At 42.4% G+C, this 14627-nt stretch overlaps 1 protein-coding gene across 4 annotated transcripts in view; it reads right to left on the bottom strand.

Moving 5' to 3' along the window:
- Positions 1 to 1063: 1063 nt before the first annotated feature.
- SORCS3 (sortilin related VPS10 domain containing receptor 3) overlaps positions 1064 to 14627 on the bottom strand; it is a 584946-nt gene continuing 571382 nt past the window's right edge. The window contains exons 23-28 of one of the 4 annotated variants that reach the window (XM_082408251.1): positions 12152 to 12283; positions 10313 to 10412; positions 9244 to 9349; positions 7645 to 7692; positions 3717 to 3877; positions 1064 to 2461 (exon numbers count right to left, since the gene is read on the bottom strand). In XM_082408251.1, coding sequence (XP_082264377.1) covers positions 2328 to 2461; positions 3717 to 3877; positions 7645 to 7692; positions 9244 to 9349; positions 10313 to 10412; positions 12152 to 12283 — 681 coding nt within the window. In that variant the 3' untranslated portion in view covers positions 1064 to 2327. Of the gene's footprint in view, positions 2945 to 3716; positions 3878 to 7644; positions 7693 to 9243; positions 9350 to 10312; positions 10413 to 12151; positions 12284 to 14627 lie in introns of all 4 variants that reach the window. The other 3 variants (XM_082408253.1, XM_082408252.1, XM_082408254.1) reach the window with 3 other exon arrangements.

Genomic DNA, 14627 nt, shown 5'->3' with positions numbered 1-14627 from the left:
AATATGATTCCAGAATAGTCAGTCAGTATCCAAAATATGGGAGCAAATTATTGACCAAAACTTCTGGTTTCTTGGGTTTCTGGGATCCATGGAAGTTTATCACATATTTGAATACTAAATAATTAAAACATCTAACTTGCAGCCCTCATTCTAGGCACTTAGTTCACATTCCATTATTACCTAATGTACGAGAAAGCCAGCTACTCCTCCTTCCAAATTCCTTACTTGGTGTAGGAAAGAGATTTGTTGCTGGTTTCATGCATCAACAGCATAAAAAAGGTTTAAAAAAAGGATATATGTCATGTTGGTTTCCTCTCCTCTTTTCATTTCTCCTGTTGAAATCTTTAAGACCTGAGTTGGAGTCCCACCTCTACCACTCACTGGGAGCTTGTGTCGGACTCAAAGGCCTTGGGGTTACCAAGACTTCTGCTCATTTGAGATGGGGAACTTGGATACTGATTCAAATGGGCCATCTAATGTAAGTTCCCCATGGGGGTCACAGAAACTGAGTAGGTAGAATAGGTGGAACGATTGTTCTCAATTCTTCCTACCCTCCGTAGATTGGAATTATATATCCACACCTTTTGCCATGTAACTTAGTAATGCTTTGCACCGGAGTCTATTTCCCTAGCTCACTGATGTTGAACGTGGCCATATGGTTTTCTTTAGTTAATGGAACATCAGTGACAGTAAATAGAGGGGCCATTTTGAGCCAAGGCCTTGGAGGATAGAGGATGCTGCTGGCCTCCCTTGGAATTCTGTAATCCACCATGAAAATAACATGCCCTGGGTAGCTGCTGGTCTCAGAATGATGACAGCTCATGGAGCAGACTTCAAACAACTGAAGCCTGCATCCAAACTAGCCCAGGAGAACCTGGTCAATCCCAGCTGAGCTCACCCAAATCACAGCCAACCTGAAGACTCACAAGCAAAACATCAATATCTGTTGTCATAAGCTAGTCGTTTTTTTTTTCTCCCATGGAGCATTGTTGCAGCAACAGTCGAATAATACAACAGATCAAGGCAACTGCCCAAAGAGAGAACTCTCAGCCAGGTATATAGCTTTGATGTACAAAAATACATTTATTTTCAACAATTTCAAAACCACTGTCTTTTTTTTTTACAGTAGAAATATTCAAATGGAACAATAAAACCAAGGACAGTATATGTACATATACTGTATATATAGATATGACTCATGCATTTGTATTCCAGTGTTTAGTACAAGTATTGCAATTGTCTGCCCCATTTAACCCTTGAAACGAAAAAGCAAGATCTTTAGAAATATTCCCAATTCTGATCTATGATATAGCCAGTCCGATTTCTCAAGGTCACATTCAGGGTCTCACAGAGAAGGATGTGAACAATGTCCCACAAAAATGAACAGGTAAAAAATTCAGCCTTTTCTGCCATATATATATACAGTGTATCATTTTTATAAAACAAGTACACTCAGGCTGATCCTGAAAATAAAACAATGCTTACAGCATGGCTTAAAGTGACCCTCCTAAAAAGAATTGACACATGAACCGTGTGAAGGGGCTGTGGTGCAGGAAAAGAGAACACTGGCTTTGAAAGTCACTCGCCCCAGATGCAAGAACTGCCTTCAGGGAACTGAAGGTAGACATTTGACTTTAAGGAAGTTGTGTACTTGTGTACATCTGACAAGCAGGCGGCACAGCTTTGCGAGAATCAACTTTGACTAAGATCATTAAAGGCTACACCCCTCTGGGGCCTGCAGGGTTTGCACCGTCACAGGATTCCACGAAGGCCGGCTCCCTCCCACCTCTAACTTCTCCCAGGCTGAGGCACTCACTGGGCTTAACCTAGTGCCCAAGGGACTTTTCTGGGGTAAGAATAGCCAGAGAATTCCCCATAAGCATTATTCAATTCCATGGAATCCAACTGGAAAACAGAATGTCATCTTTTTAGATCCATTGCCTGGCTTCTTTAGAGAAAACCTCAGGCCGACAGCTATCCTCAACCTCATCCTTGTGGAGGGGAAGCCTTGTTTCCCCATCTGATGCGACAAAAAAAAATCCCACGTTCTATGATGTCACTCTCGTCCTTCCTTTGCTAGGTGTTTCAAAGAGGCCCTCCCCCCTCCCCCCTTTATATACAGAAATAGAAACCAGCAATGGCAGGGACACAGAGATGCAAGAGTTAAGTGTGACAGACAACTGGAGAGCATCCAGAACCCAGCGTCAAGCAGGCCTGGGGGTGGGTCAGCTCTGAAGGTGGGTGCATAAGCCAACAGACACATCTTTCCTTTTTCTGTTTTCTTTTTTACTAAACATTAAATTATTTCTCAGGAAATAAAGAGCTACTTACATTGTAACTATATACAATAAGCCATCTGCAGCTTGCAATGGACATGCACGGGGCAGGGCCTCTTCCGACAGGTGTGCACGCTTCCTGCAGCTACGCTCACTCCCCACAAACCTTCCTCCTGCAGACCTAACTGGGAAATGGTTTACGTTTTAGGTGCGTGCTGGGAGGGAGGAGGCGGGTACTGGTGATTTGGGCTTGTCGGGGGGAGGATGGGAGGTTAGTGGAAAGCCAACCCAACTTAAAAAATAAAAGGAGAGAAAGACCGCAAGGAAAACAAGATTCCTTGCACTATCAATGGCAGAATGAAGCAAGAAAGCCATGGGAAGATGCAGCCTTTGCCCTTAACACAAATACAGCCATTTATTCTTTGTGTCTCATTTTAATCAGTTACGAATGCCTTCGCCTACCAAAGCTAAGCCTGCTATTTATGAAGGGGCCCTTGGTAAACAAAAGGTAAAAAAGACATTTTCATTTTTCCATAATAAGAGTAATAGGAACCATCAAAAATAAAAAGTCAGAAAGATGGTTGACCACGTGGCTTGTTGGTATTAAACACTAGTGCAGTTGGGGATCTCCTTTGTGCTTTCGCTGTTTGCAATGGTGGCAATGCCTCCTGCAGGGGAGAGAAGACAGAGGGAGGTAAGGATGTACCTGTCACAAGGGCGTGGGTCTGTGCTTTATTTATTGCTAAATACCAAGCCACCTTAATGTGTGCTTATGAAATAGGGCACCTGGGTAGTCTATCCTACCAGCTCACTGGCTTATCTTACCTATGTTTAATGTTTGCCATCTCCCACCCCAGCACACAAGGTAGGAGCAATACCTTGCCATCTTATACTCTGCTGATCACAATACTAATAGCCAACAGGTACTGAACACGTATTATGTGGCAGACACTGTGCTAATGATATATGTCATTTCATGATCACAACAATCTTAGAAGGCAGATACTATTATTCCCATTTCACAGATGAGGAATATGAGGCACAGAGAGGTCCCAGAGCTAGAAGATTGGTAGAGCAAGAAAATGAATCCAGGGCTATCTGATGGCAGAGTTCCTATTCACGTGATTATTGGGACGTATAATGCTTTTGCTTTATAGAAAAAATAAAGAGAAAGTCCAACAGTAATAGTTGGCCTCAACCCTCTCCCACTCAGACTCCAGCACTTTTGATCTTGATCTACTTCTAAGAGAAAAAAGTTCTGCCAAATTCATGTGGTCAGAGGTGGCGGACACTTTAAAACATGATTATGTCGCTGTAGCCAACTGTTTTCTCCCCCCACCCTCCAGACTAGTCCCATCTGAAGGACAGCCCACATAGGCTGGCTGCCTCAGGGTCTGGAGGACAGAGGACTCAGGAGCCTGGTGATACCAGCACACATACCTATGACCCGGGTGTCCAGCTCTTTGTCCAGCAGTTCCTCGGGCTCGGTGAAGTCACTGAGTGTGATTTTGGGGGCGTTTTCACTTTGGCTCACTGACCCAATCATCTCCTGCTCCTTGTCGTGTTGGACTTGAGCATAGATGTTAATCCAGGGGATTTTCCTATATGGGGCAGAGCAAAATCAGATTACGATCACGGGGCATGCCCAACGGGGGCAACTGGGAAATCCTGGGTGATAAGGTGGAGGAAGAAGCTGTTTACAGGACCAGTGTCAGGGAAAGGGGCTGGCCACCCAGATACTGTCCCCATGAGAGCAGTGAACACAAGGAGGGACCCAGATGCCCAGCGGAGAGGTAAGCCGCAGGACTCCCGGAGGCACGCACCTTCCTCTGAGGCACAAAACCAGCAGGTGTAAACAGAAGGGCAACGCTATCGACCAAGTGTGCACTAAAACCCTTAAACCATTTACCAGTTATTAACGTTTACAGAGGAGCTGGACTTTGAGACTCATAAGCTTGTATCATAGTGAAAAGACAGCTTTTTCTAAGTTTGTATCAGTTTCATCAATTCACATTGGTTTACTTTATGAATAGCCAAGAAATAAAAGACTTATAGCCATTGCTACCATTTTTAGAACACCATCCATGGGCCAAGTATCTTAAATACTTCCATAGTCAGTTTCCTCATCTGTTCAATAGGAATAACAATAGCTTTCTTTTAGGATTGTGGAGAGGATTAAGGCAAGGATTAAGAGAAGCTAAATAACTTCCTTCAAAGACAAGAAGGTAGGAGGTTTGGAAACAAGGCAGACAGACTTGAGGTTGGAGGAGCAGGTAGGTTCAAACTGAAATCTGCTGGAGTACTCATCTCCTGACCCATCTCCATCATCTCCTGACCAACTGTGTTCCAGCTTCTGTAGCCTCCTTTGACTTCTTCTAATCCTGCGCTTCTCAAATTTCAATATGCTTATGCCTCACCAGGTTCTTGTTAAAATGCATTTGTTACTCTACAGGCCTGAACCGGATGGGTTGAAATTCTGCATTTCTGCCTAGTTCCCAGGTGGTACTGATGCTGCAGGTCTGAAACCCAAACTTTTGAGTTTCAAGATTCTGATACATCAGACTCGTTCCCACCTTGGGGACGAGGTTTGAATCAACTGTTCCCTCCGTAACACACCTCCTTCTACTCTTCTCGTGACGGTGTCCTTCTTGTCCTTCAGAATTTGGCTTACATGTCACTTCTGAGAGGCCTCTCCTGACCACCCAATCTCCACCCAATCTCTCCTGACCACCCAATCTCTCCCGTCATAAATATGTAATTATGGGATGGTGTCTATGAAAGAAATGAATAGGGTGTTGGTTTAGGGTGATGGAATAGGCTATGTGTGTGGACTTGTTTTCTGTCTGTCTTTCTCTCCCACAAAAAGCCCCATGTCTGCAAGGTCTACAGTTTCCACTTTCACTGCTCTACACTTAACTTACCACAGTGCTTGGCATGTGGTTTACGTTCAGTACGTATTTGTCAAATAAATGAATAAATGACCTCAAAGCCTATGCTCTTTCTATTTTCATATATTATGTTCTCAAACAAAAAGACCACACTTTCATCTTAGAATTTTACAGGTAGAAGAGCCCTCTCTTACCTCACTAAATGATGGGGAAATTGGTCTGAAGTCCAGACATTTCATGAAGCTGATTACTGGCATAGATGTTATTAAAACTTGAGACATCTGACACCTACCCCAAACCAGAACATTCTGTACAAGTATGAAGCAGAATCACTCTGTTACCCTAGTGCCAACCAGTGGTATTTTCAAGCATCTACATTCCCTTCCCTACTCCAACTCCACAATGAGATAGAATGTGAGGCATTTAATAAGGTCTTCCATAGCTAATTTGGAAGGAAAGATCCCAAAATATGTTTAAAACATGGACAGTTCCTACCTTTCATTTATGTCCAGTTTTCATGTTTTTAATGGTTGCTTTCCATACATTAAGGGAGGTGTCCTCCTGACTCTTACTGGTCTAAACCAGCTTACTATAATTTACAAGAACTTTAAGTGAAGAGATTCTATGTGAGGCAGCAAACCGCAGGCTCTCTAAATGTGTGTAATTAAAATTTCATGCTGGCCCTCACTTTCTTCTTATCTAAATAGAAAGGCAGCCTAACGACTTAGATTTCTTCTAATCATAAAAGTACATATTACTCATGAACGCTGGGATCAACTGTAATATTTATTAGGTGCTGGGGGCAGTCAAACCATTCCTGATCACACAAGTCTGGGTACTTCAGAGCTGTAGCCAGAGGTCACTGCCTCCCTTTTCCTGCTTTTTTAATGATTGATACCTGTGAGAATTTGGATAAATTTGTCCTTATAAAGACTGTTCACTTTATTTTAATCTCTGAAAACGGGCATATTTTTTCAATATTTTTAATAGATGGTTGGAAGGGAATGAATTTTATGTCACAACTTGCAGCAATTAAAATTTTTTTCAAATTGCTTTTTATTTCTTAACACATCCACTTGTAGGACCGTTGAGACAATAAGTCAAGACTAAACCCCACTTTTGCAGATAAGAAAGGTGGGAAATGAGATTTAGAGGCACGTCTTGGGCTATTCATTCATGTACGTTTTAATAAGAGGAGTAAGATGGATCAATCCAAGTCACCTATATAAATTTCAGTTTTTATTTGTTTGTTCCAACTATGATTAAGTATTAGAAGTCCGTGGGAGGAATTTAGCAAAAGCAAAGTAGGCTTCGCACTGTGATGAAAGCCTTACTGAAAAAAGACTGGAAGAAATATAAAATTTCAAAAGTTTTCTTGGATAATAAGAAAAAACAAACCTATAGTATAGAAAGAAGGTCTTGTTAGGAAGTTTTCAGAAAATAAAAGCCATCTCAAAATGATTTTTATATTCCCTAAGACATCACAAAATAGCAGTCACTATCCAAGAATAAGATCAAATGTGGTCACTTAACAGAGGAAGGAGAATAGAGTTACCATGATCCCCAAGATTCCTTTAAATAATTCTATTCTTCCTCTATTAAGTGACCACTTGGGACACTGAGATTGTTTTCAGTGCCTGGCACACAGCAGGTGCTCAATAAATGTTTGCTGAATAAATTAATGGCTTAATGAATTAATGCTGGAGATGGCAGGGAGAAAGTTTCGGGGTTTGAAAACAGCATGGCCAGTGATTTGGAAACAGAAACAGAATTACCCTTTCCCTAGCCTGTGCCATCAAAGTGTTTACTAGTCAGCTGTAGCTATTTAAATTTAAATTAATTGAAGTTAAATAAAATTAAAAATTCAGTTTCTCCACCATACCAGTGGCTACTGTATTGGACAGTATAGATTATGGAGTGTTTTCATCTTTGCAGAAAGTTCTATTGGACAGAAATGAAAGAAGCAGAGGAGACTCTAGGAATCATGGATAAGAACCTGACCTTTACTTGTCAGCAAGCTATGCACCCTCCATATAGCCATCACTGGAGTTCCAGGTGGTGAGGAGGGAAAGGAGACCAAAGAAACAAAGGGAGATCCAAAAGGACCTCTGCCAAAGGGCTTGGGCACTGGGAGGAAAACTTCCAGAAAAGGTGACTAGAAAAGAAAAGGTAACTGATGATTGGTTACTCTTAATTGACTCAAACCATTTATCCAGTTTGACTAGTATTTGTTTCCTGTATCCTGATTCCCTGCCAGGGACATAGAAAGGGTTGGCTGATATCTGGGGACAACAGAGGTAGAATAATTCAGAGATGCCATTAACTGGCATAGATTCAAGTATTAAAGTCTGCACATTAAGAGATGGCGACATTAGTAAGTTGACTGTCTACGGAGTTTAGCAACATTTACAAGAGAGCAGAAAACTTTCTAAGTCACAGGGCAGATCTTGCCTTAATTTTGAGACACCTGACATAAATACCTCTTTGCAGGACTTCTATTGGCCCTGGTCCTCAGCGAGGATGGAGGTCTAGGAGCCAGAAGGTGATACATTTGGGTTAATTGATCTTCAAGTCCCAGCAACCACCAGCCTTCCCCACAATCAAATCCTTGAATGAACGAAAGTGTGCTTTGTGTGTAACTGAAGTGCACCCATAAATGGGTGTTGCTTTGACCAGACTGTTTCTATATTGAATCTTTGCTCGCTAATTGGATATGAAGGCTTTTCCCCTTCTTCAAAGGGAACATGGCAGGTGGGTTGACCTATCTTGATCCAAGAGGACGTGAACTCACATAACTGGTCTATAAATTGAGTAGAAAGGTAAACCCCACTCCGTCCTTCTAGTGGAGAGCGTTTAAGAATTCCTGCTGTTTCGGCTAATGCTGAGATGTCTACTGAGTAAAACTGGTGTTTTTAAGCCTGAGAAATCCACTAGAGGAGAGCTGATGGGGGCTGGGGGCGGGGGAGGTAGAGTGAAGCACCTTTACCACTGATCTCTTCCAAAAATCTAAAAGCATTACCTTCAGTGTCTAGAAAAACTCCCAGGACCAAGTTATACTTTCAAAACTCATCTGACAATAATTAATGACATTTTTACTTTACCCAGACTTCCTATGAAGCACATTTCTATGCCACTGATATGTCTGAGCCCTACTACGTGCCAGTTTGTAACACAGGAGGTGCCTTTGGGAGGCATGTTATCTATAGTAGCTTAGCTTTTGTGATTTTTTATTATGTACTAGATATAGATATTATTACCTCGAAAACATACAGCAAACCTACAAAGTATTATTGTTTTTCCATTTTACACATTAGGAAATGAGGGCATAGAGAGGCAAATTCAATTGCCTAAGGTTGCAAATGTTGAAAGTTAAAATTGGTCTGATTTTTGAGTTCATACTCTTAACCAGCATATCTCTTGGTAGATGTATTACATTATCCAAACAATGGTACAGAATTATTGATTTCAATTTCTTGTTTTTAGTAAGTATCCTATTACATCACCCCGCCTCTGGCCTTCAAAAATAACTTTTGAATACGAGTGGGGTTTGGTTTTCCTGATCAATTTCCCTCTAGAAACAGGAAAAATAGGGAGGAGTATAAAATTGTATATTTTAGCATGCAAATTTAAACAGAGATGTTGGATATCAGCAATACAAGATAAGAAAATATGTGTGTTCATATATGCGTAACCAGATTTCAGCTGCATTTTCTCCACTTAACCACCCTGAATGGGTGGTAAGCTGTAGAAAAAGATCTCTTAAATATTTGAGACCTTACTTCAGAAACTTAGGTGAGGTTTGAAAACCCCTCAAACTTCTCTTGAAGAGAATTAACTGATTTCATAGGCTACCCCTCATTTTCCTAACTCAACATAATTATAAACTGGAGAGCGTTCAGATTCTTAAGCTCCTTTATTCCCTGACCCTAAACCCTTCCTGTTCTTCGCCAATGCCAAGCAGAGCTTCAGGGACAGTTAAAATTACCTATTTAGGATGAGTTTAGGAATGTCGGTTACAGGAGGAATCAGCTCCCATGAATCTAGCCCCACGATTAAAACTGAGTGATGGTAGCACATACCTTTTAAATTTGTAGATCAAAAACACCGCCAGGCCGACAAACACCACTGACAAGAGCATAAGCATGGCTGAGCTGCTGTGCCCAGCACTGGAGTCCACCAGTGGAGCTAGGAAGAAAGAACAGACTTGCTCACTTGGAAGCTATTAGCTGGAGGGAGTATCCGTTGGAGAAAGGAAGCCAGCTGGACTCCATCCTTATATCCAGCCTCCAATTGCCCTGCATGCTATCTGGGCAGAGGAAGCTTCGCTTCAATGATGAGAATGGTACCCCTGATCTACAGCTTCTTAGGGATCTGCTCTGCCTGGGGAAACTTGCTGCTCCTTGTGTAAACTGTACGCAGCTAAGGGGAGTAGGAATAGGGCTTGAATGTTCTTTCTCTTAGCCCAATTGCCTGTCAACATGATCACAGGTGGCCCATTGGGAACTCTGGCTTAAACACTGATGGAGTGTTTCAATCTCTGCCTCTATACTGTTGTGGTAAAACACTGCTGGATGGGTACGTTTGGGACCTCCTCATCTGAAAAGTTTTTATTAATTAGAAACGTTCAGCACATAGGCTTCCCCAGAGAGCCAGAGGTAGATGCCCAATGGGACACGCCTCTTTTTATTCCTTTCACAAATCAACCGCCTAGAGCTGGTCACTTTTTCTACTTAGAGTTACATATGATAAATCAAAGAGAGTTTTAAAGTTATTTGATCTAGTCTTCCAACCAAGATTCACTGAATCAGAGAATCATAGAAATTAAGAGAGCCTGAGGACTACCTCATACAACCCCAACTGTTATAGATTAAAAAAATACATAATAAAGTCCAAAGCCCAAAGAAATTGTAGGTTTTTCCCCAAGATCATCTAGCAATTCAATAGCAAAGCCGCTTCTAAGAAAGTCTTCTTGCCACCTTAACAGGAAGCCTCAAGAAAGATGTGATTAATCTTTCTTTGCCATCACTACACAAAGCCATTTACGGGCATTTATGGAGAAGTGTTTGGTAAGTATCTCCTCCCTTTTCTCTCCAGGATATCAGAGCACCACCCCACCCCCCCACCCCACGAATCCCAACAGGCACTCACCTAAAGTCAGCTGTGTGACATACACAATGACTTGAATCCCTGGCTTCAGCTCAAACTGGACCAAATTTTGGTTTAGAGCATTAAACAGCGTCTCTACAATCTGGGGAGAAAAAAAAAAAAAGAGAGAGAGACTGCATGGGAAGAAATGTCATGTGACCGTGCTCCCTCATGGAATAAGAAACCAGGGTCAATAGGCAAGAAATGACCACGTTCACTCAGAGGACAGGATTTTGCAACATTTTTATCCATCTGGTTCTCCCAGCCCCTAGAGCCCTGGGAAGCCAAGGACACAGCTGGTATTATTCGCTTATACTGGAGAGGAGAGTGAGACAGAGAGAGGCGTGTCCACAGTCAACCTAGTGAATTCGAGTTGACAACAGATATAGAGGTTTCATTCAGCTCCCAGTTCAGTGCCTTTTAAGCCTGTGTAACTTTCCATAGAGAGACCTGTTGTGGGTCCCAATGAAAGAAAGTCAACTGACCAACCGTTAGTTCTTTAATCTGAACAAGCAATATGCACAGGGTAGAGAAGCCCCTGCCAGGATTAAAGCAGGCACATACACCCCAGCCCACTCCTCTGCTGTTTCTCTTTTAGAGACAATGGGCGGCAAACATTAAAGGAGAAGCTGCCTCCTTTTTATGGGATAATTCTTCCTCTTTACTTTTCCCCAGCAAGTCTCGGAACACGTAACATCGATTTAATCACTGTGTAATTCCCACATGAAAGCTGAGGCAGACTAAGGCTGTTGTCCCTAACTCTTATCTCACTGTACACGCCTTAATATCACAGCTGCTATTCATCACCGTAATTACCTATTTATCTAAATGGATGGACACTGGAGCTTCCAAATATAGTTCACACATGCCACTTGCTATTTCAGAGTAAAGAGGTCTTATAAAAGTGATGTACGCATTGAGAAGCTGAAATTATATCTGGCCAATTTCAATATGCAGCCCTGCAATGCAAGGATCCACTTCATTTTCCAGAGAAACTGATGGCATCTGTGCAGCTCACAGAGGACTGTGGATAGATGTGGGGATGGGGTGACAGCCAGGTGAGTAGCAGAGGGATACAGAAGACATCTGTACAATGATTAACTCGTATGGGAGCAAATGTGTTTGATTCATGCTGATTTCTAGCGGCCTCCTTCTCACTTATTTCTACTTCTAACTTAGCATCACAGGAGCATGGAAGAGTAAAGCAAAGCACAGCCAATTAAGACCCCAGCAAGAGCAGGAAGAGAAGGAGAACCATGGGACCACCACTGACTTCATTTCTAGGCTAGTATGCAGATCACAAGAACTATATGCCATTTGATAAGGACAGTAAATCACGATCCCTTTTGGGAATGCTGCTTCCTTAGTCAAAGCAACATGAGGCAATCCATCTTTTTCCAAAGACACATGTTTAAAAGCAGTTCATTTTCTTCCTAGAAGCAGAACTTCTACTGACTAGGATCTTTAAAGACAGGAAGCACATTTCCCCAGAAACAGATAGGGAAACTCAAATTCCTCTCTTCATCTCCCCCATCTCTTTTCCCCAGAACAAGTCATTGGGTGGGAGACATGAGCAAGTTGCAGGAATGGCAACTGTTGGAATGAATGACTTTGGGGGTACTCTTCCTTCCTGTGTAGCTGAATGCTCCAGTGTTTATGCATTTGTGTTTATTCTAGGTAAGGCTGATTGCTCTCCAAAGCCCTGGGTGCTGGACAAAGAGTGACAGTCTGATGGACCCATAGGAAAGGGCTCATCTCACTTTTTGGCTGGAAATACTTTGTGTCCCCTTTGATTATGAGGTGGAGGCAAGTCTCCTACCAAGTTAGTTTTCTTTCACTTACTTGTTCCAGGTCCCCTTCATTGCCTTTCCTCCTCTCTGTCAAGTTCTTGGGGGGAAGGATGAAGAGCTCTGCGGAAGTGGGGAGGCCAGGGAACACGGCAACTAGGATCTGCTCTTCTGGGATGCTGGTTACCTGCAAAGATGTTCAGACCAAAGAATGGGGTCCTGGAGGAGCCAGCCTTCCCCAAGTCAATAACAAGGATATGGACTATACATTTTTTTAAATGCAGCATTTAAGGCACAGTTTCCAATATATATCCAGGCTTCTTTTCTGTTTTCCCCTCGAACTGCCAGGTAGAGAATTATTAGTTTTACTTCCTCCTCTGCTCTTATATACATTTGTACTGAAACTAAAATACTACTACAAGTGAGTTTCAAAATACTGTTTGCTGGCAATATTGGCAAAAGCTCTTCCCATATTTTCCATTTTTCTACACTAAGAGGACTAGAGCTTCTGGCTAAAACATGAACAGACTGGCTGCAAATGAAGAATAGGAAGTTATAAACAAACATGGGAAAAGGCAAATTAAAAAAAAAGAGCAAAGCAGCTCTTGTTTTCACTTACTAAAGCAGGATTTTTCGTTAAGTTACAGTAGCTAATACTGGTGAGGCTTCAATTAAGAGGTTTCCTCAATTGTTGCTGGCAGCACTAAAAATGGATACATATTGCCGATTTGGTTTTCAAAAGACTTACTGGAAGGTCATAAAAATATTCAGACCCTTCATTCAGTAACTGTAACTTGGAGTGTTTGTCCTAAAGAAATGATCCAAAATATAGGAAAAGCCATACGGAGGAAGAAACACTCAGAACATTATTTATGTCAAATAAATGGGAAAGACTCAAACATTCAAAAAAGTAAAGTAAATAATGGTTATACTACCATTAAGATGATAATTAGTACAGGGAGGCAACATGGAAAAACACTTAACGGCAGCTGTATCCTGATCTATTACCTCACATTTCTTTGGTTACAACTCTATAAAAATAAAAAATAAACATAAAAAATAAAACAAAGCACTAAAAGTTCTGTTAAGATGTTGAAGCAGTGAATGAATTTTTCTATTCCTGAGTGTTTAGTAAAAGGATTATATTGTTTTTGGATAAAAACTAAACGTAAGCTTCCGTCTGAAGGCAAATTCCTTAAGAAAACAAAACTCTGAGTTCTCCCGTGTAAAGAGTAGGCCTGTTCTTTCCTATGTGTCTCTGGAAGGTCTTTATATCCAGAACAAAACTTCTTCTTCTGTCAATCCAAATACGATATATAGAGTTTTTGACTTGGCTGAAACACCTGCCTCCTCCAAGAAGTCTACCCTGACTACCTCGTCTGCAGTGACCTGTTCCGTGTCAGTCTCTCACCCCCAGCACCTCCAGATTACCATGAAAGGAACTTAGATCATGTCCACAGTAACATATGAGTATGTCTGTCTGCTACATTCTTTTCTCTGATAACTTCTTATTATATGTTTGCCCAGACATTCCAGGGGGGCGGGGGGCAGTCTCTGTGGCTACCTCACTGTTCCAAATGATGCCTGACCTGGAGGAAAGAATAGACACTGGACTGAATAGAAGTGGAGGGACTGTCTCCCATTAGCTCAGCTCTGATTCTTATTTGGAACTAGAGATTGGAGTTAACGCTCAGGAATGTGATGCAGGAAAGAGAGAGTGCCAACCTGCAGAGAACTAGCAAGCGGCAGTCAGAAGCCTGGAAAGCCCTCCAAAGTGGGGAGGCATCCCCGTGCAGCCTGAAGAGGCTTTGCCAGATGCCTCAGTTTCCCACTGGGAGGCAAGATGGCCTTATCCTAACCAGCCAGGGGAAGTAAGTCTCAGAGAGCAGACTGAGGTCAGACAATCACCCAGTTGAGAGAAGGGGACACGCCTCTGAGTGCTGTGGCTGGTGTGACCCTGTGTCCCAGGGAAGAGTGGTCTCAGGGTGCATCACTTGGCTAGGGACCTTGGAGGGACCTAACTCCAGTCATACAAAATCCCACACAATCCTGGATGTTTCACAGTCGAAGGCATACAAGACCAATTTCATTTTCATCCCTCTCTAGGAACAATCCCTTTATAAACAGATGTGAGGTGAAGTTCTTCTTGTGGACAACTGCCCACAGGCATGCTCTCATATCATTCTCTTTTATTAGTGCTTCTTCCTTCCTGGCAGCTCCTTCTCCATGTCCTTCCCTGGATCTTCCTCTTCTGCCTTGGGAAGCATCAGCATCCATCCCTGCCCCGCCCCCTCTCCCTCTCAGGGTGGGGTGGGGGGATCTACAGAGCCCCACAGCCTCAGCTCCCACATTGCTACCTCCCACAGAAACCTCACATGATCCCCAATCCATATCTTCAACTCTCTTGCTTATCTTCATCCAGTTGTTTCTCACGTGCTCCAAATTCATATGAAAGACCAAATGATTACTGTTCCCCAAGCATGTTTCTCCTACACAGTCACCATCTTGATCAATGGCAAGGAAAACCTTCT

This window comes from Balaenoptera borealis, assembly GCF_965194805.1.
Source record: "Balaenoptera borealis genome assembly, chromosome: 10".
In the NCBI taxonomy this organism is placed as follows: Eukaryota; Metazoa; Chordata; class Mammalia; order Artiodactyla; family Balaenopteridae; genus Balaenoptera; species Balaenoptera borealis.
Note: the sequence above shows the minus strand (reverse complement) of the source record. Positions and strands in the feature narration are given on the sequence as shown.